Source organism: Kryptolebias marmoratus, linkage group LG18 (assembly GCF_001649575.2).
Source record: "Kryptolebias marmoratus isolate JLee-2015 linkage group LG18, ASM164957v2, whole genome shotgun sequence".
Lineage (NCBI taxonomy): Eukaryota > Metazoa > Chordata > Actinopteri > Cyprinodontiformes > Rivulidae > Kryptolebias > Kryptolebias marmoratus.
The window spans coordinates 4,408,427-4,428,184 of record NC_051447.1 but is presented as its reverse complement, the minus strand read 5'-3'; the positions used below and the strand labels follow the sequence as shown (position 1 = coordinate 4,428,184).

The 19,758-nt window shown below is 43.3% G+C and overlaps 2 protein-coding genes across 8 annotated transcripts in view; both read right to left on the bottom strand.

The window, feature by feature from the left end:
• LOC108247555 (zinc finger protein 2 homolog) overlaps positions 1 to 19,758 on the bottom strand; it is a 461,981-nt gene that overhangs the window by 220,640 nt on the left and 221,583 nt on the right. The gene's annotated exons all lie outside the window — the stretch shown is intronic.
• LOC108247550 (phosphodiesterase 4D interacting protein) overlaps positions 1 to 19,758 on the bottom strand; it is a 51,173-nt gene that overhangs the window by 27,936 nt on the left and 3,479 nt on the right. Inside the window, exons 1-3 of one of the 3 annotated variants that reach the window (XM_025010476.2) lie at positions 19,694 to 19,752; positions 17,771 to 17,823; positions 16,527 to 16,594 (exon numbers count right to left, since the gene is read on the bottom strand). In XM_025010476.2, the coding sequence (XP_024866244.1) occupies positions 16,527 to 16,594; positions 17,771 to 17,823; positions 19,694 to 19,719 (147 nt within the window). In that variant the 5' untranslated portion in view covers positions 19,720 to 19,752. Of the gene's footprint in view, positions 1 to 16,526; positions 16,595 to 17,770; positions 17,824 to 17,908; positions 18,026 to 19,693; positions 19,753 to 19,758 lie in introns of those variants that run through there. The other 2 variants (XM_025010479.2, XM_025010478.2) reach the window with 2 other exon arrangements.

Below are 19,758 nucleotides of genomic sequence, written 5' to 3'. Positions count from 1 at the left end.
CAGCTGCTGAAGGAGGCTCAGCTGCTGAAGGAGGTTCTACAGCTGCTGAAGGAGGTTCTACAGCTGCTGAAGGAGGTTCTACAGCTGCTGAAGGAGGTTGTACAGCTGCTGAAGAAGGTTGTACAGCTGCTGGGTCAGGGCTGGGTGGAGGTTTCTGTACATACAGTCTCCCTCCACAGGGAGGCGCTGAAGCTCCACCAGAACTCCCAGGACCCAAACATCTCTGCAGGTCAGCAGATATTTAAAGACACTGCCGGCCGACAGCTGTCAGGGAGGAACGTGAGGCTGGAGGTGAAGATGAGACGATCCAGAGCTGAAGGACGGGTCCTACAGGACGGACTGAAGGACTGACTGACTGTAGGACAAACTGACTGTCTGACTGACTGAGGAGCTGAAATCATTTTCTATAAAAAGTCATAAGCATGAGTTCCTCCAAAAAAGAACAGATTCAGTTCACTGATCCTCCTAAACCTGCAATAAGACACAACTCATCTTCTCATCTGCAGGTCTTGGTTGCTGCTGAGTTTTAATGAAAAAGATCTTTTCTCAGCAGATAAGGACTTTAGTGAGTGTTTGTTGTTTTCTGTTTGTCATTAAGCAATAATCAAAGCAGAAACCATCTGTTCCTAACAGTCTGAGGAGCCGAAGCTCGCAGGTTCTTCACGCTTCGATCGGGCTGTCAGCAGTTTCAGGGCTCAGGTTCTACGAGCTGAGGAGTCATGTCAGTGGAAACCCTCACGCACACGTTCACACGACTAAAAATCAATCAGAGGAGTTCTTCACGAAAGCAGCATGGACACCGAAACCTGAAAATCCACCTCCGGCTGCCAAGAGCTGCAGGGGAGAGCTCATCCCGAGGTCACGCAGAGACAGAAATGAAATCAGCCTAATTCTGAGGGACTTCTCCGAAGCCTTACAGAACAGGGAGAAAACGGGAAAATGAGAGCATTTTTCCAGGCTCTTCACCCCACCGTGTGTGATTATTCCGGAGAAAACTCAGAGCTTGAATATTAAAGGATAAAAGAGGATCCAGTTAAGGGTTAGGATGTGTTTTGTTTCCACAGACGACAGCTACCATCCTCCATCCTGGGCTTTGTTTCTGCGAGCAGAGCTTTAAAAGGCAGTAATTTGGGCTTTGCATGTGAGAATCTGAGCGTGTGTTGAGGACTGGCAGAGCGACGGGAGTTTTCCCTCTCTGCCGGTAACAGGAGCTGCTAGATGCCAGCGAGCTCGACATTTTCCAGACCCGCTCCATGGCACTGCCAAGCCCACTAATGCAGTCCTGCAGGGGGAACGTCTGATTGTGTTTATTATGCTGCCACGGTCCACAGCTCGACAAAAAACCTGATTACATCATGACTAAAAATACGCCCCGGAGCTCATTTCAATAAGAAACCAGATAACATCTGCAGGTCTGACGGACGCTGCAGGGTTTTCATCCTGAAGAAAAACTGAAATCCAGCAGATTGTTTTAGGTTAAATGCTGCTGAAAGACGGAGAACCAGCTGCACAAGCGTAAAACTCACACATTTGTTCTCAATTAGTTCATTTGCATGAATAAATCAGAGCTTTTAATAAACAGGTGAACTGATGAAGTCAGCTGCTTTTCTCTTTCAAACCCAAAATATTAAACTCTGTCCATGTTAAACATTTCAACACTTTTCTTTGTTTAAATTTAAATTCAAATAACTGAATTTCTCCAAACAAAAATACAGAAAAGCTCCACCTTATAAGAAGCTGATCGTTTAAAAGTTTATTTAAAATGTTTATATTCTTATATTTTGTGTTTTATTTAATTATGCATCAAATTATTTATTTATATATTCAAAAATTAAGCAGAATCTTTCTATTATTGACTAGATAAAAAACATTAACATCATTTTCTTTTTTTTTCCAAACTTTAATTTTAGGAGTATCCACAAGCTTTATTTTAAAACTCCAGGTTAAAACGTCTTCCTGTTTGTCTTCTAGATTATTTTGAAGTTTAAAGATTAATTTCTTAATTTTTCCTGCAGGATAAAATTCTTCAGATGCTACAGGACCTGTGGGATAACACAACTAAGGAGAATCTGCTGAGTCAGGCAGAACCACAGAGTAAAAAGTAAGCCTCGGACAAACAGTCTCTGTGTGAAAACTACACTAATAAAAAATATAATATTTCCTGAGCTGAACTCAACGATCTGAGCCTCTTTCTCTCAAATATTGTCGACAGATTTGTGTAAACCTGTGAGCACCTCCTCCGCCTCCCAGGTGAGGCGTACCTGAGGCTGCTAATCAGACAGCAAGACTCCTGCAGAGGACCGCCACAATAAAAGCCCACTCTAAGACATGCAGTTTACTTTTACTGTATTGGGTAGGGTGATCAGACGTCCCCAATTTTCCGTTTTGGACTACCTGTCCATGGAAGTGTCCCTGGATTTAATTTCAGACCTGCATTTTTTGTTGTCTTCTTTGCAGATTTTCAATCCTTATTTGTTAAAAACCTATAAAAAAAATTATTTTTTTATTTTTAATGTTGAATACTTTGTTATTTGGACCAACAGACGTCATCCTGAGCTCTGATGACAGTTTCTCAAAGTTTTATGGGAACGAGAAGTGAAGAGCAGCCGTTTAAACGTGTCTCTCTGTTATTGACAGAAGACATAACAGGAAGTGGAGGATATCTGAGGCTAAACGCCGTCTCCTCCTCACTCTTTTCCCTCTCTGGAATGGCTCCCAGATGTGGCAGCAGCTGAGTACCAGCTTCCCATCCATTATTAAACCACAAATCACCAAGTTTCCTTTCAAACAGGTGGTAATTAGAGCCTCTCAGGTTAGAAACACTGCTGGACTGTCCAAATTAAAACCTTTGTTTTGTTTTTGTTCACGTTAAACAGGAAGTTGATCTAAAAAAAGCCCAAATTAAAGCTTGACGATGTCTTTGTGTTTCTGGATAAACAGTTTTCTGCTTGTTCCAAGTCTGAGGGGAGTTTCCAGTCTTTTCTCAAACCGCAGCTGATGCCATATTTTTTTTTTTTTTTTTTAGGGATGATGGAATCATAAATGCTTCATAAGAGGCTCATTTATCCCGGACGCCTGAGTAAAAGGCCATCTGGGGCCAATAACAAGAAAGGCTGATCCGTTCTTACCAAACTAGTATTTTATATCACACAGTGAGCCTTCAAAGATCCATTTCTGCCAAGCTGGACAGGTTCAGTGGACCGGTGAATTTGAAAAGCTGGAACCGACTCCGGGACAGCGGGAGCCCCCTCCTGACCCGGGCCGTCTGAGATACCCGACCCCCGGAAGTGTGCTCGGGCTGTGACGGATGGCCCGGAGCCTGGAGCTCGAAGCCCCAGCCGGTGATACTCCCAGAGAGCGTTGGAGCAGGACCTGGACTCAGGAGGCTCCCAGGACTCAAACGCTGCGACGACCGAGCTGCAGGGGAGGAACCCCTGTCAGCCTGCTGCCGCCGGGTCAGTGAGAAGATTCAGGGCCTGCAGGCTCTCTGCCAAGGCTATTAGGTGTCTTCATATACATACAGGTTCCCCGCAGACCGCCTAACTTTTCACCCACATGTGTATCGCAGAATTAACGAAGCTGCGTTCTGCCAAGACGACGCACAGACACCAAAAACATCTGAAACCAGAGCCAACAAACAGCTTTCCCTCGATTCAGATCCGACACATAGCGTTCCCTTCATCCCTCCATCCTCCCCCGATCCTCCTTAGCCGGAGGTGTGAGGCTCAAGGCTCAGCCAGACAGGAAATGACCTAATTTCGATGGGCCTGAGAGGATGGCTGGTGGACAAAAAGACAAAAGGCTGGAGAGAACAGAAGTTTAGAGCTAAACGTTATTTATCCAGCATTACTTCTCAGGAGACATCTTAAAGTGATGGAGAGCAAAAGAAAACACCTCCAATTAAAATCCAATTTTATTCGATTCTTACTTCACCCAAAGGCCTTGAAGAGCTGTCAGCACTTAATAACTTCACAACAAAACAAAACGAACCAAGACAGAGTTTCTGATGCTTCATTTCCAACAATCAGCTTCACTCCAACAAACATCTAGTGGCTGTTCAAGGCGTCCTAAAATAAATCTGACTGCCTTCAGCCTCGCTGTTTGGCTGCTGGACAGAAAAGTTGCGTCCAAACTGTCAAAACATCTCTCAGGCTCGACATGTGTTTGCTGAGTGCTGGCCCTCAGCGTGGAAACGCTTCGTTTCTGCAGATCTGACAGGAAACCATCCTGCTAAGCTAATCTTCCTTAACTCTTCCACTCGGCTGCGATGCCAGAGCTAATCAGCGGACGTCAACATGTGTACACATTGGATAATGAACGCATGCAGAGGGAACGCCCAGACGGCATGAATTCAATATTTATGAGAATTCATTTATCTTCAGAGAGGAAACCAGAAGGAGTGGGTACAATCTGCACGTGTAAACAGCATTCCCCTGCAGAAACTCAAACCTCAGCTCCGTGCACACGCAAGGCCGAGCAAATACCTTCCATCAGTTTGTGTAAGCAATGATAAACACATTACATGTAATCATAGGAACATGGTTTCATTTTAGGACTGGGGCCGAGCCTTTTGTAGCCCTGGTTTTCCATTGTTTTCTGCACAAAGCTTACGTCTGTGTCTCATTCCGTGTGTTTATGGCAGATCTAAATTATGGTATCGAGTTCGCCCCAAACCCAACCAACTGTCATGGCCGAACCTCCCAAACAGGCCACTTCTTTCTCCAGGAGGTTCTGTAACTCGATCCCTCCCTGAAGTTCAGGTTCTGCCACATGAGCAGAAAGAAAGCAGGCAGATCTGAAAAAACAAACAAACTCAGAGCGTCAGAACAAAGTGAGCGGGTCACTCGCTTTCTTTCTCTGTTTTTTAAGGGTTTCTTCCCTAAACAGACAGCAGAGGAAGTGCTGCCTGCAGCGCCACGTTTCTGAATGAAACAGAAACAAAATGAGTCTGAATTTAGGGGAGTTTATAAACTTAAATCTGCACGTCAGAAAAATATTTTAACATCTATAGTTTTAGTTCTTTCTGCTGCCGTTTCTTACGAGTTTGCCGTTCATAGTTTGCCCAAGAGATGGCGCCGTTACAGCGGAGACTCCGGTGTTAAAAACTAACTCTGGTTCAGGATTTATGCACAGGAAATTAAAACTGATGCAAACATTATTATAAGGACTTATGAGGTAACTGCATGAACGCCTGATCCAAACAGCTGAACTCTACCGGCTTTATTTCTTTTTTAAATTTGGACGTTTGCTCTGGTTTGTTGTGGTGAAGAAGGCAACCCTCACCTCGCCTGTGGTCAGGAGGTTTGGATCAGGACAGAGAGAGTCCAGTCCTGGATCCAGGTCCACTGTAGGGCGGCTGGGCCCAGGCTTAGATATGAGGTGAGGAGCTCCATCATCTGGGGGCAGCTGGGAGGAGAGCTGCTGCTCCTCCTCGTGGAAAGGAGTCAGCTGAGGAGGTCCAGACGTCTGATTAAAGTATCTCCTGGAGGTTGTTTCTCCTTGGAGGAGACCCAGAACTCACTGAAGGGATTATATATCCCATCTAATTGTTGTTGAGGCTGTTGGTGTTATTGTCATGTTTTTACCAACGTTTCCACAAGTCAGGCAAAGACCTGATCTCAAGTCTCTGCTACCGTTTTCTCCTGGGTCACAGATTTTATTTAATAACCAGCAGCAAAATACGATCTGTCAAAGAATCTAACCATGACTGTAAATCAGAGTTCAGCTGGACTTGGAGTTTTATTCTGTAACATCAGAAACACGTGGCTCCGTTTCTTTAAATCCCTGAAATATTTATGAAAACACACAGAGAGAGCTGCATGAAGAAGATGCAGGTCAAGACACGTCCTTCATCAGTGTGACCAGTGGATGTCCAGACTGAGGCTCAGCTGGACTGACTCATGCAGACCAGATGTAGGACCACATCAGATCCAGTGGGAACTGGACCTGCGCCCTCCTTTCAGTTGTCTGTGGACAGAAATCAAAGGGACGCTCAGCAGAGCCCGAGGGCCTCGCTGCACTGAACCATCAGCTGGCAGGACGAAGAGCGACTGGATAATGAGACGAAGAGGAGGAGGAGGGCGAGAAACGAGGTCACCCAGAGGATTGACTGATGTGACGGAGGGAGGAGATGGATGTGGGGAAAGAGGCAGAGGAGGAATGAATCAGGGCGAAGATCACGCCAGTTTGCTTTGGCTTCTGCGTCCTGGGTTTGTCCTCTCTGTGTGTGAAGTTACACCATGTTGGACGGCGGAACGGTCCTTGAATATGACTCATACGAGTGTTTTCATATCGGAGCAAACATTACTCTCATGTGGAGCGGTGGACGGGTCTTTCTGCCCGGTGTCAAAGTATAATTACACAAGTTAAAACTTCTTTATTTGTAAACAGTCTGGATAAAAGCATCTAGAAAATATAACTAAGGCAATGGTTTCCTTAAGGACACGAGAGGACAGCAAGGTTCTTGTGTTTTTGATGGACTGTGGACAGGCACAGCAGGATGGAGACTGAAGCCAGTGTCTCTCTGGAGACGAGAACTGAGGGAGTCTCCAAAATGTCCCCAAACAGTTTCCTGACGAGTCGCAGAGGCTCGCTGTGTTGTTGCTTCAGTTTAGAACGTGATCAAGAACATCTGTGGGCTGTTTAAACCCGAGGTGGAAACACAGGTGGGTACGGTGTGGGCAACACGGCCAAGAATACAGCTTTACACACAAACACAGAAGATCCTCACTAATGTGAAGCAGCTGAGCAGAATGTGTTTGTGTGTAAAATGTCCTGCCTGAGAGACACACAGGGTCTTTCTGTGAGGCGACTCTGGGACAATCTGTGGTTTAAGTCAAGGGAACGCTGGAGCTGGTTTTTATTTTAGAGGAACAAAAACTATTCTGTTCGAGGAGCAACAACGTCTCTTCTTTCTGTTGGACCGAAGTTTAAAGCAAATAGAAGATCTAACTTTGGACTTGTTCTTTAAAAACTTCCCGTGCCGTTTAAACCACAGAGAAAAGAAAACATGGCGCCACTGCCAGGTGAATTACGCAGCTGAGCTTCGGCTGCACTTCATTAACCATCCTCTCTCTACCTTACTCTGACAAATTCAATAAATGTTCATCTGGCTCCAATTAAGGCCTCGTTAGCAGTAATTGGTTTGGTATTTACTCTCGGCATTACTCAGCCTTTTGGGCTCGTTAGTTACCTGCCAAACGTCTGCAACTTGAAGAAAGCTGCTGCTATCTCTAAAAAGCTCCACTTTCCACAATTTAACTGTCCACCGCTGGAGGATTTTCTTCTTTTTTTTCCCACAATGCATCTGTTGTGAACGTTTTAAAGAGCAACAATAACAATCTGCTTTGTTTGAGGCCTCGAACGCTTCAGATTCAGTTTGTTTTTTTTCCTGGTGAGAAGTAAGACGTGTTGAGAGAGTTTAAAGGAAATGAACGCACAAATAAAAACTACGTACCATGATTTAGTGTAAATTAAAAGTAAAATACAGAAAACAGTAGCATATCTCCCACAGTCCCACTGGACTGCACAGGAAGGTTTTAAATAAAGATGAACTCTCTGATAAAAATCGATGCATGAACCTGATTCAAGATGGTCGCCACAGATAATCGACCTTTGCTGACACAATAACAGCTGTGTGGTAGTAGCTGAGAGTCATCCCCATCACACTCTGACCCCTAACTCATCACATGACACCTTGCGGGAAGATCGTGGCTAAGCGTTAACATCCAGGTTTGACTGAAGTGGCTGTAAGTCCAACGTTTTTCACCAGAAGATAATCTTTGGTGTGAATGGCGGCGGGCGATATGCCTTACTGCAAGGACAACGTGTCTGAATTTATTTACAGCATAATTCTTTGACAATTACAGTAAACGTTACTTATTTTAAAAGCTTAAAAGGTGTCTGATGTTGTTTTGTTTTGAGCTGCAGGACAGAAAAAGGTTTGCCTGAATAAATGTCGGATCGACGTTCGGCAGTTTTGTTTTGTTTTTTTACAGGAAACTAAAGCAGTAATGATGTAACGCAGCCTCGCCCATCGTGGGTAAATGTGATGGTTCAGTACTAAAGTTTCTCTGGCAAAAGAAAATATTTTCCCAGGGTGGAGGAGACACTCGAGCCAGAGAGAGAAAAACGTCCTGATATGTTTTTAAAAAGGCTCCGTTTCAGACAGAAACAACTGAGCGACACGTTTTCCTCCATGAATGAGCTGATATTGTCATGTGTCTGGGTTTTGTTCTGTTTTGATTTAGGGTTTTCTTGTATTTGCTGTTTTTTGTCCTTGTCTTGATATTGTTTTGTCTTCTTTATGCTTTGGTTCTGTGTTGTCATCATTCACCTGTCCTCTGCTCAGTAGTTTTCTGGTTACCTGTCACACCCATCTCCAGCTGTCTTCACTCCTAATCACACACCTGTTCCCACTTCTCCTCATCACCCTCTGATTAAAAACTTGGTCTTCCTCTCCACCTCCCTGCCGATTCATTGTTGTTTGTTAGGTGTTGGTTGTTGTTTTTTGTCCACGGTTCCTCCTTGCCTTGTCTTGCCGTATCATATTGGGATTTTTGTTATAGTTAGTTTTGCTGCCACGACAGCTTTTGTTTTCAGTTTTGTTATTTAAAAATAAACCTTTTTTGTTTATCAATTATGAGTCTGCGGATTGGGTTTGCCATGCTCACACCACTTCTTGACAGATATCTGCTGAAACAGGTGATCCAGGTGAGCTGCGCCTTCAGCTCCACCTCGGAAAACAAGGAAAAAAACACGCTGAAGTCCTCAGAGTGACGAAGAGCTTTTTGACTTCATTACAGGATGTCAAAAAGAACGATGACCTCATCTCACAGCTCCTCCAAGCCCAGATAAAACAGAGTTTTCCCCAAAAAGCACCTGCCTCAGTTTCATCACTTCACCCCAGCGTGTCGATTCCAGGAACCAAACGCTGGAAATAAGTGATGACACATGGCTGTGAAAAACCCGGGCCAAGTTAGGGATTTTTATTAAAAAAAAAATACATTGTTTTTCTCTCACAAGTGGGTGAGTTTTCTCTGGTATGTGAGGAAAAACAAAGGTCTGCTCCACACATGTCTCTGTTTCACAACCTTTTATGTAAAAAAGGAATAACGGAGACGCACGTAGAGAATGTTTCTGAAAGAAAAAGAGATTGTTTAAATCCCACAAAGACACCGATCAGCTGCAACAACAAGCCGACTGACGGTGGTGAAACTCCGAAAACTTAATGATTTAATGATTTTCTCTTAACGACAAGATGAAAACATGTCACATCAGCAGCTTTTCAGCTGCTTAAACAGACACATCTGTCCAACTTTTTGCCATCGTGGTTGAATGTTTGTGTATTTTGGTCTTTCTGCACACCGAGTTTGACCTGATTTGTGGAACATCTGGGCCCATATTAAAACGGTTCCAGCGTTGAACCACGGCTGGTTTCCAGCGTCACGCTCCGAGGACTTCTGGAGAGAAATCATCCCCGTTTAATCTGACAGTAACAGAAGAAAAGATGATACCTGCTGCAGTTCTTCTCCAACAGGAAGTTCATACAAAACAGGTACCACAGAAGAAGAAATGAGGCAGGAGGGGCCTGAATTTAAAGAGTAATATATATAACTAACACTGCTTTTAGGGACTTCTTCCAGTTGGGTATATAAGGAGTTTAATTACAGGACCTGAGACGAGTTTATGATGAGTTTGAGACGAGTTTGAGATGAGTTTGAGATGGGTTTGAGACGAGTTTGAGATGAGTTTGAGACGAGTTTGAGATGAGTTTGAGATGGGTTTGAGACGAGTTTGAGATGGGTTTGTGATGCCCGGGAGGACTCTGAATATTCTGAGAGAAAATCCAGAAATACAGAATTTAAAAAGTAAAACCTGAAAGTTGCTTTAGATGTATTTTGTTTGTTGAATTAATAAACCACCTAATGAAAAATCTGTTTTTACCACCATTCTAGTTTTATAAAAGGTGTTTGAATAATAATATTAATATTAAATCTGTGTGATTGGCTGCAGCAGCTGTGGAAATGCACATTTATGAGAAATGTTCATTTTTGGTTGTTCTGCAGAAAGAACGTCACAATCCCACCTAAACTTTCTTCTGTTTGTTTTTTTATTTCCCTGCTCTGATTCTTGTGCGTTACCGTGAATAAACCAGTTCAGTTTTGGTGTTTTAAAGATGCAATCACAGATTTATTTACAGTCCTGAAGGAGCTGCTATGATTGGTGACTCCTCCTGTTTCTCTGAAGGCTAAACCCACGACTGAATCATCAGAACCTTTTTCTTTTCTAACTGGTTCCTGGAGATTCATGAGCTCAGGAGAGGACACATAGATTTTATCTTGATTTGACTCCTAAATGAAGACGTTTAAAATCCATGTGTCTGTCTTTGTTGGAGCTGCTGAAGGTCATAAAAACTGAAAAGTTGCTGAGAAATAATCCAAACGTTTGTCTGTCTGTCGGTGGGACTACAGGGAGCAGATTACAGAACTTCAACTTAACAATTATCATCCATGACCGACGCTGTGATCAAATCAACATGTCTGCTCTGACCCGATGAAGACCGGTGTGAATTTATTGCTCTCTCCTGGAATCAATTAACGGTTTGATTTAACTTTATGTCCAGATGGTGGCGCTGGAGCGGCACAAGGTGGAATAAGACGCTTAATAAAAATCCTCTGCAGACATTACAAATCACTGCTGACGTGATGTGGTTTCAGCTGGGTGGATGCAAGAATCACAGCTTTTATTTAAGGTCTGGATTCAAAATAAAAAGAAACTGAGAGTGCTTTAAAGTGCTGACGGATCCTCAGGAAGGCTGCTAACCTGCTACAGGTGCGTCATACCTGTAACATGTCTGCATCACGTCTGAAACATGCGTGAGACACGTCTGAGACATGCCTGAGACACGTCTTCAAAATGTCTGCATCCTGCAGAAGATTTCAGGAATTATTCTGTACCGCACAACAGGCTCAACACTTCCTGACATCCAGGCTTTCTGTGCTTTTATTCACCTTTATAAACAGAATGCATCATGGGAGCACAACAATACCAAATTCATTAACCAAAAGACCTTTTTTAGTTTGAAATGAACATCATCTGTGTAAATAAGCTCTCAAATTAACCTTATAATAATTAGTTTAGAAAACGTTATCTCGTGTTTGTGCTTGGTCTTGAAACGGTTCTGATCCAGCCCTGATTTCTATAAGTTTAATCTCTTAAAGTGGTTCTGATCATCAGCTCTTTCAGAGGTTTTTCTTTGGACTGGCTGTTTCTTCTCCTAGTTTCAGTCCTTGTTCCCGAACATTTTCAGAAGAACGTTTTTAACTTTGACCTCTGACTCATTCAGACAGAAAACAACTCCTAACCTCGAAGGGGTGACGCAGAGTTGTGTCGACACGAAACGAACAACCTAACAGATTTACAATCTGTTCCCATTTCTTTGATATTTTCATCAATTCAACTGAAGAGACACAGTTTTACAGAAAAGTTGATCGAGTTTTATTTTACTGAGTTTCTGTTTCTGTTGACAAACTGTCCCGGTCACCCCGTCCCATGATTCCTGACAGACCTCGTCTGTGTGTGAGCCCTTAATGGTTTTCATACCACAGGTTTTAGAGGGAAGCTGACGTCACCGTGACCCAGTCGGTCGCTGTTAGAGGACCATTTCTCTGAGTGTTTTTCAGTTTGAGCTGAAGTGGACCTGCTGGTCGGCGGAGCTGAAAGCTGAGATGCTGAGCATTGATCTGCAGACGTCTGAGTGCTGCAGCGGTGAAAACTGATCCTCCTGATGTCAGCGCCTCCATTAACACTCATCAGCTCATCCACCGGACACAAGGCTGGAAATACCTCATACCGCCGGGATCATCAGCAGAAATCAGTGATTTCACTTCAGCTCTGACTGAAACACAGTGTTTGTGCAGCTACAACTGCCTCTAATACACAAAACCTGTGTGCAGGTTTTTACACCTGCACATCAGGAGGCAGAACAGAGCTGTAGCACTTTAAAGTTCTGGAAACTAAACTGAGAATGGTTTGAAACAGGTTCAAGACGCCTGCGACAACATGACGAGACTGAGAGGACCACAACAAATCTGAGAAGGGTTGAGATGCTTCAAACAACTTGGTGGCCATTTTGAAAGAAAATGACAAACCTACGAGCCTCTGCGACTCATGGGAGGGAATTAGGAACTCCTGCAAACATTTCGAGACATGTTTGGGACTGCCACCAACTAGTCTCCAACAGTCAGACACTGGCTTCAGGTTTGTGATGTTTCATCTGAATGTGGAACGACGTCCTTCAGAACAGATCCGTTTACCCATAATTCAGATGGACGCCAACTGTCCCGACGTCGTCATAGTGAAAAACGTCAATGCGACACAATCTGACAACCAGTAATTTAACAGTTTTATTTCTGCTCCTTCTATTTGTTTGTTTTATTCGTTCCGGTTGGACATAAATCCATCCTGACTCCATAATTACAATCCAGCATGGTGCTGCCTGGCTGAACTTTGAGCTGATTCTCTGCCATCCGTGAGGTAACCGAACATTTGTTGTTGTCTTTGTCTTAAATCCAGAGTCACTCCGGGTTTTATGGTGTTTTAATGCAGGAAAAAAAAAAAAAAAAAACAGCTTCGGGCCTGAATCCAGACGCACCCCCGCGATATCCTGACCTATTTTCAAACGCCACAACAGCAGGACATAAAAGAAGCGAGATGTTGTGCTTTAATCGGACCTGCTGTCGGCTGCAGGACCGAGTGTTTGTTCTGCTCAGAGTCCGGTCCATTACTGCCACTCTGCTAACGGTAATCCATCTCTGACAGACGTTTAGAACAGATTAGCAACCCTAATTTGTCCTGAGGTTTTAACGGCTAAAATTATACGCAACCCTCCTCCTTTCTTCTATCAATCTAAGTGTTTCCGTGGTCGGTTTGATTTCACGTTTACAGACAGACATGTGCTTCCAATTTCTGCTCCGAGCTAATAAAGACCATTTTAGACAGTTTTGATTGGGCGATTTTTCTTCTCTGGACGGCGGGGATGTTTGACAGCTCCAATCGCTGCTCTGGAAGGTTCACGTTTCTCCTTCTGAGGAGCCGAGGCTTTAAACGGACACACATGTGGAGGAGAGGACAAAAGCAGGCGAAGAGTTAACCTGGATTCAATAAGTCAGGCTTTTTAAGGACCAAAACTTAATGTGAAGCTGCAGAGGAGAGCGAAGCTTAACGAGCTTTAACAAACTCCATCGTAACGAGCTTCAGGCCGTAAATCCGACGATTCACATCGAGGAGCTGAACTGGAAACAGAAACCGGCTGAAGAGGATTTGTTTCAGACAGAATTAGAAGACATGTTGCATCAAAACAACTTCCTGGATTTAAGGATTTAAAGGCCTAGCCGTCCTTGAAGGAATGCCTATCACCCACTGCTTTGATGCCCTGTCAGTGCTCTTTCAGCTACTACCACTCCAGACTTCAACTCAGTATCTGTGCAGCTGGCTCAGTTATGGACATGTTTGGTCAGTTTGCTGTGGCGGCCATCTTGAAATGTAGTGACTCCAAAGTTAATTAGTGTAGATGATCAATGATTACTTCCTGAAAGTTTAATTTAAATCCATCCAGTGGTTTATGAGATATTTTGCTAACAGACAAAGACACACATGGACAAAAACATTATCACCTGTTGTCTTTTGGTTTGTGACTTTAGTTCTGTTTTGATGTAGTTTTTCTGTTTTCTATTTAATTCTAGTTCTTTAGTTTCTTGTTTGTTTCTGTAAAAACGTCCGTTACTTATTACACCTGGTTTATCATCACCTGCCATCGTGGGAGGCGGGTGATCATGTGTTAGTAAAACATCTCCTGAGCCGCTGGACAGATTTAATAAAACTGGCAGAAAGTAATCATCAAATCTACATCTCACTGACTTTTAAACCTTATTCAAGATGGCCGCCACAGCTAATCAGTCACATGAAAGAATAAAATGGCTACAACAGATATTGAGCTAAAGTAGCCGAGAATCATCCATAAGAGAAAGTCTGAGTGCTAACAGGTCAAGGGTCAGGATTTGGGATTTAGGATCCAACATTTCCTGAAAATTTGATCAGAATCTGTTTATTAGTTTTTAAATCAACCAACCAACCAACCAACCAACCAACCAACCAACCAACCAACCAACCAACCGACCAACCGACCGACCAACAGCTCACCACCACTTGTTTTTGCTTGTGACAACCCCAGCATTTCCTTCAAGGACTGCTAGTTTCAATAATGGCTCCATTTTCATGTTAGAAACAAAAACAGACCTGAATGAAGCCCTGTGGCTGACCCCCTGCAGCATGTTGACACTTTAAAACAGGAAAATGTCTAAAAAACTGTGGAACGCTCCTTTAAACGTTTAGCTCTGCAGGAAACTGCGGATCAAGCAGACATCAGCAGCCATGTTTCCCTCCATGTGAAGCCTGTGTTTAGGTGTGAGACTCATCCCTCCATCCCTCAATGGGACCTTCAAAGGGAAACTCCCAGAACCAGCTCCAGAACCAGCTCCAGAACCTCAGAGTTCTGCTCAGAGCTGCAGAGGGAATGTGACTTTCTGATCACAAAATCCCATTCAAGATGGCCATTACAGCTAATCAAGCATAGTAGACACAGAAATGGCTGAATCTCTTCACAGATACTGAGATAAAAGTTGGCGTGGTAGTAGCTGAGAGTCACACACAACACATCCCAGTCCAAACATGACTGTGCACGATGGTAACCACACACCTGTGTCTGTCACTCCCTGACAGCACTCCTAATAGGACAGGCAGACAGAGCACAGAGCAGGAAGTAAGCCTCAAAGGGACCTGGGCTCGTCTCCATCGGACCTTTTTTTCCTTTTTAATGAACCAGTTTCTCGATAAATTTATCAAACTTGATTCATCAAATAAAGATGATGGAGATGCAGTGATCCAAGTCCACTAGGTCCGACCCTCACTGGTTTTATGATTAACGGACCCATAAATCTGGGATCTGTGTGGAAGATCTCAAACAAAACGCTGCAGCAGAATAAAACAGGCTGTAATTGATGCAGCGTCGTTTAAAGAGTGCGACTGACAGAGTTTGATGTTTTCCTGCAGGAGTTTCAGGTTTCACATCAATTCATCTTCTTCTGCGATGCAACCCAAACTCTCCAGATTCATTGAATATTATTGGAACCAGCCCTCTGTCCTTCAGCAGACAAACTGCATCTCCACGGTTCTATCAGACCCATAATGCACCTGGCAGAACTCCCAGAACCCATTACCCGTTCCGTGCAAAGAAAGCAGAACCAGGCTTCTCGTGTTCGATGGATCTTTTTCTGCTGAATTCGTCCAGCTTCTAATTATTCATTCAACTCATCCGAATTTTATTTCCTCTGATTAAAAGTCTGCATGCACCAGCAGAAGAAAGAAAAGCAACATCACCATCATCACTGAACGTCCCGGTAGAACCGAGACTAACTACTGAGCTTCAATCCAGTTTTTCTGAACCCGATCTATAAATCTGGTCCAAGGAGCAGAACCAGCACGAGCCGTCAGTTTGAATTCACCGTCACCCAGTGGGACTGTTGGTGCTAATAAAGACTGCCTGTCAGCAAAATATCTCATGAACCACTGAACAGATTTAAATGAATCTAATCAGAAAATCATCGTTGAAGTTCGTCTACAACTGATGAACTTTAGGACAAAACCTGATTCAAGAAGGCTGTCGCAGCTAAGCAACAAAAACAGTTACAGCTCCATGAATGAACAAATACTGAGTTAAAACTTAAAACATGGAAGCAGCTGAGAGTCATACATGACACTTACTCTGAGTGCTAACTGCTTGAACAGGAGCTCACATTATTCCACACAAATCCACCCCAACGCTGTCATTTCTCATCATTAGATGAGTTTAGCCTGAAGTTCTGAAGCGGCAGGTGACATGCATTCCCTCAAGGAGGCCTTTAATTTAAAATGTTACTATGAGGACCTAAATGTTGTTTCGGATTTATTATTTGGATCTGGGAACAGTTGGAGCTTCTTTAAGCCTGAAGTCATGAACTGCACTGGAGCCGGTGATCAGTTCAGCCTCTGTTACCGTGGAGACAAAGAAAACGCCACAAAACTCTGACTTTCAGCTCAACTTAGCCAGCTTTTGCTTCAAAGGACCCCTAAGCCTTTACAAGAACTGCAGGCCGGCGCTCTCCGTGTTTCTTTCTCATCCTTTAAATCTGCGCCTCAGATGGAGGCTTGGTTTTGGATCATGACAGAGTTGTTCGGGAAGCAGAACCCAGAGTGTCGGAGAGATTTTCTGCAGAGGAAACGTTTTGACTCATGCTTTGTTCCAGCTGCCACATCATCGGCCCAAACACACCTAAGTAGTAATTAGCAGCAACAAGCCTGAACACCTCCGACTCGCAGCGGAAAGCAAACATCAGCACAGACTCTTCAACATTAAAAACCCCCTGAAAACCGGTTCCACTCCGCAGACCTTCATCACAAAGAGCTTTAATCAAAGCTGAACTTCTTACCTGCTCGAACTCTCTGAAGCTGTGCATCTGTACCGCCGGGCTTCTGTTTGTTTCATCTCGCGAGGAATCTGCACCGACAGACAAACAGCAAGGACAACAAGTTAAATGAGCAGAAAAGTTGAATTTCTTTTGTTGTTTTATCAAGCTGCAGCTCAGTGGCTGATTAAAGATTATTAAACAGCTGATCAGTAACATAAAAATTATGTTCAGATCAGAATCTTTGTCCTGAAACTCAGATATCACTAACAACCATCAGCTCAATAAGCTGACAAAAAGGCCAAAGTTCTGGTGGAGAAACTGGAGAAGAAGAGGCAGACGTTACAGTGTGAGAAAGACTTTTAAAAATTAAACAAAACAAAATGAGGCAAAACTTTAGCTCAAAACTAAAATGACTAAAACAGCTAAATGTAACCAAACAGCAGCTAAAAGCTAAATTTAGCACAAGATAATAAAAACAGAACAGCTGAAGCAGTTTCAATGGAACTGAAGAGATCTGTTTATATGAGGAAAATACTTTTAGTTTAAAAGTTAGAAATACTTAAACTCATACCACAACATTCCTGATTGAGCCAAACGTTTAGATATATGAACAGAAGAAACTAAACAGGAAAACATGCTGACTCAGCTTTCACACGCTGGTTATTCATCTGCGTCGTTATTAAGTCATTTAATCATCAGAGCCAAACAGATCAAATGAGTTTATAATTATGTTAAACAAACTGGAGAACAGAAAACACATTTTCAAATTTGTGATGAGACTAAATAAGGGACCTCAGACTTCCCTCTAATTCAAGTTTAAATATATATATTTTTAGGTTGTAGATTCCTCTGAAACTGGACTTGGAGCAGAATGGTGACACACACCTCCCAGGAGGGGGCGTGGCTTTTACATCAGAGGTATTTACGGTTTCAACACCAACGAGTCACCCAAACAGCTAATTAGTCAATAAGCGTCAGAGGGCGGGAAAACTGCAATCAGCTGTTTGTGCAACACGAGCAGACAGAGCACAAACAGCTACGGTGTGTTTTTATTTGTTTTTACTAACAGCAGAGAAGATAACTACCTAAAGCTCTCCACGCCAAAGCAAAGCAGGAACCCTAAAACGCAAAAGACTGAGTTCAGCTGAAAGTCAGTTTCACAGAAACTCTGAGAGCTAACACATCACCTGAGATCTTTGGTGGGTGATATGCATTCCTTCAAGAAACGTTGTTTTCATTTCAGCTTGTTTGAAGGAGGAACTTACCCATCGTAGGTCCGAAGCTCTTCGGCCCGGCTCGGTTCTCTGCACCACAGTGCCTGAAAAATACAAACAGCTGTCAATCCAAAATGTCTGATCCCTGCAGTAAACCAGTCCCCTCAGGTTCATGGTCCATTCCTCTACCTGGAGGGAGAAAAGTCCCCGCAGCGCAGAGGACAAACTAAAAGACGGGACGTCCTCGGGGACACATCAGACAGGAGCTCACATGCTACTGCTGGTGGACACTGAGTCAGCGCATGCTTCGAGTCACACAGACATCACTCACAGATGAACTCAGTAAACAGGGACACGAGGGAAGACCGGAGCTCCGAGGAGCTGTATGACCCGGTTTGATTCCAGAATCACGGTTCCTCCTGAACAAACAGTCAAAGCCCGTCAGTGTTTCAGGTTCTAACATGATTCTTCTTGTCCCTTAAGTCTTTGTTCGTTAAGCAAATTAAAGTTCCAGGAGACAAAAAGTTTTCCATCAGATCAAGAATTAATCAGGAACCAAAGAGTCCAGTTAAATCATTAAAAACATGACATCATATAGAAATCTAAGCTGTGTCTGAAGCACAAAAGCACATTTAGTTACTCAAAATCCTCTCTTCATAAACAGGAATATGAAGGTTTTATTTGTAAATTACATTTGCTAAATGAAATAATAAACACACCTATAAATCAGAGAAGCTAAAAAACTAAAACAAACCTCTCACTTCTGACCTGACAGTTCTTTAAATAAAATCTGTCCAGTAAATCTGAACAGCATCACCCTGAAGGACGCAGCTGCAAAGCATTGTGGGACAGAACGACCAGCTCCTGTGTTTCAGATGCCGGAGAGGAAGAGAAATGAGGACTGAAGCTCTTTTTCTCAGCAGTTTATAAAACCTGAGCAGCTCTGAAAAGCTTAAAAGCTTCTGTGGGAAAGACGGATTGATCCGAGCGTCTCTCCCAGCTTCACACGTCCCAGTTTAAACCAGTGACCTCCATACTGGGCGGAACATCTGGGACAGCTGGAGGGGACAACATTAAAGGACAAACCCTGTGTTGGGAAAGACATCAATAAAAAGGGACAAAGAGAGGACAGGAGTATAAATACTGATGAGACACGAGTGGAAACATCGATCAGTCGACACCAAGAGCCACCACAGGAAATGAGATCACCAAAATAAAACAGGAAGTCAACCGTTTATTAACACGGAGGATGAAACAAATCAGCTAACAACAGAAAACCAAATAAAACAAAAACTTAGGATCAATGGAGGCGGCCATGATGGATAAACAAAAGAAAGAAAAGCATGCTGGGTAATACAGAAGCCAGAGACCTAAAATGATAAAGAAAGAAGCAGGACACTAACAGAACTGTAACTAAAAGCTAACAAGAGATTATTCCTAAGAACAAAGTTCTGAAGGAACTGAGGAGAACTCTGTGGGGGGAACATTTCTAAATTAAGTTAATTTTCTTTGAAAAGTATAGAAGTTACAAAAACCAAAAACCACAGCAGCCGTTTGCTGAATGAGCTGAAGGACTAGACTCCAAAAACACATCCAGAAAGCTAAAAACAGGAAGGTAACACAACAAGATTGAAACTAAAAGCTGAAGTATATTTGCTAATAAAGCTGACCGATTCCCCCAGTGTCCTGACCGACGGGCCTGAAAGGGTTAAAAAGTCAACAGTGAGCAGAGAAATTTCAGCTGTTTGCTCTGAAACCACTGAGCCAATAGTTTCTGACCACCTAGTTATGTAACGGAGGCACAAAGGTTTTTTGTTGGTCAAAAAGACCTTTACTTTGTCTCTGTTCAGAGCAAAGAAAAGCCTTTTAGTCCACGTTATATTTATGGATCCATACAGCCAAAACAAAAGAACCACAGTTACCAACGGCGCACACTGACTCATGACACAGACGATCAGTTGGACAGATTCTTACCTTCCCCTGTAAAGAAATCCACTCATCCTCCAGCTGACTGAGCTGCCCCCCCCCCCCCCCCCCCC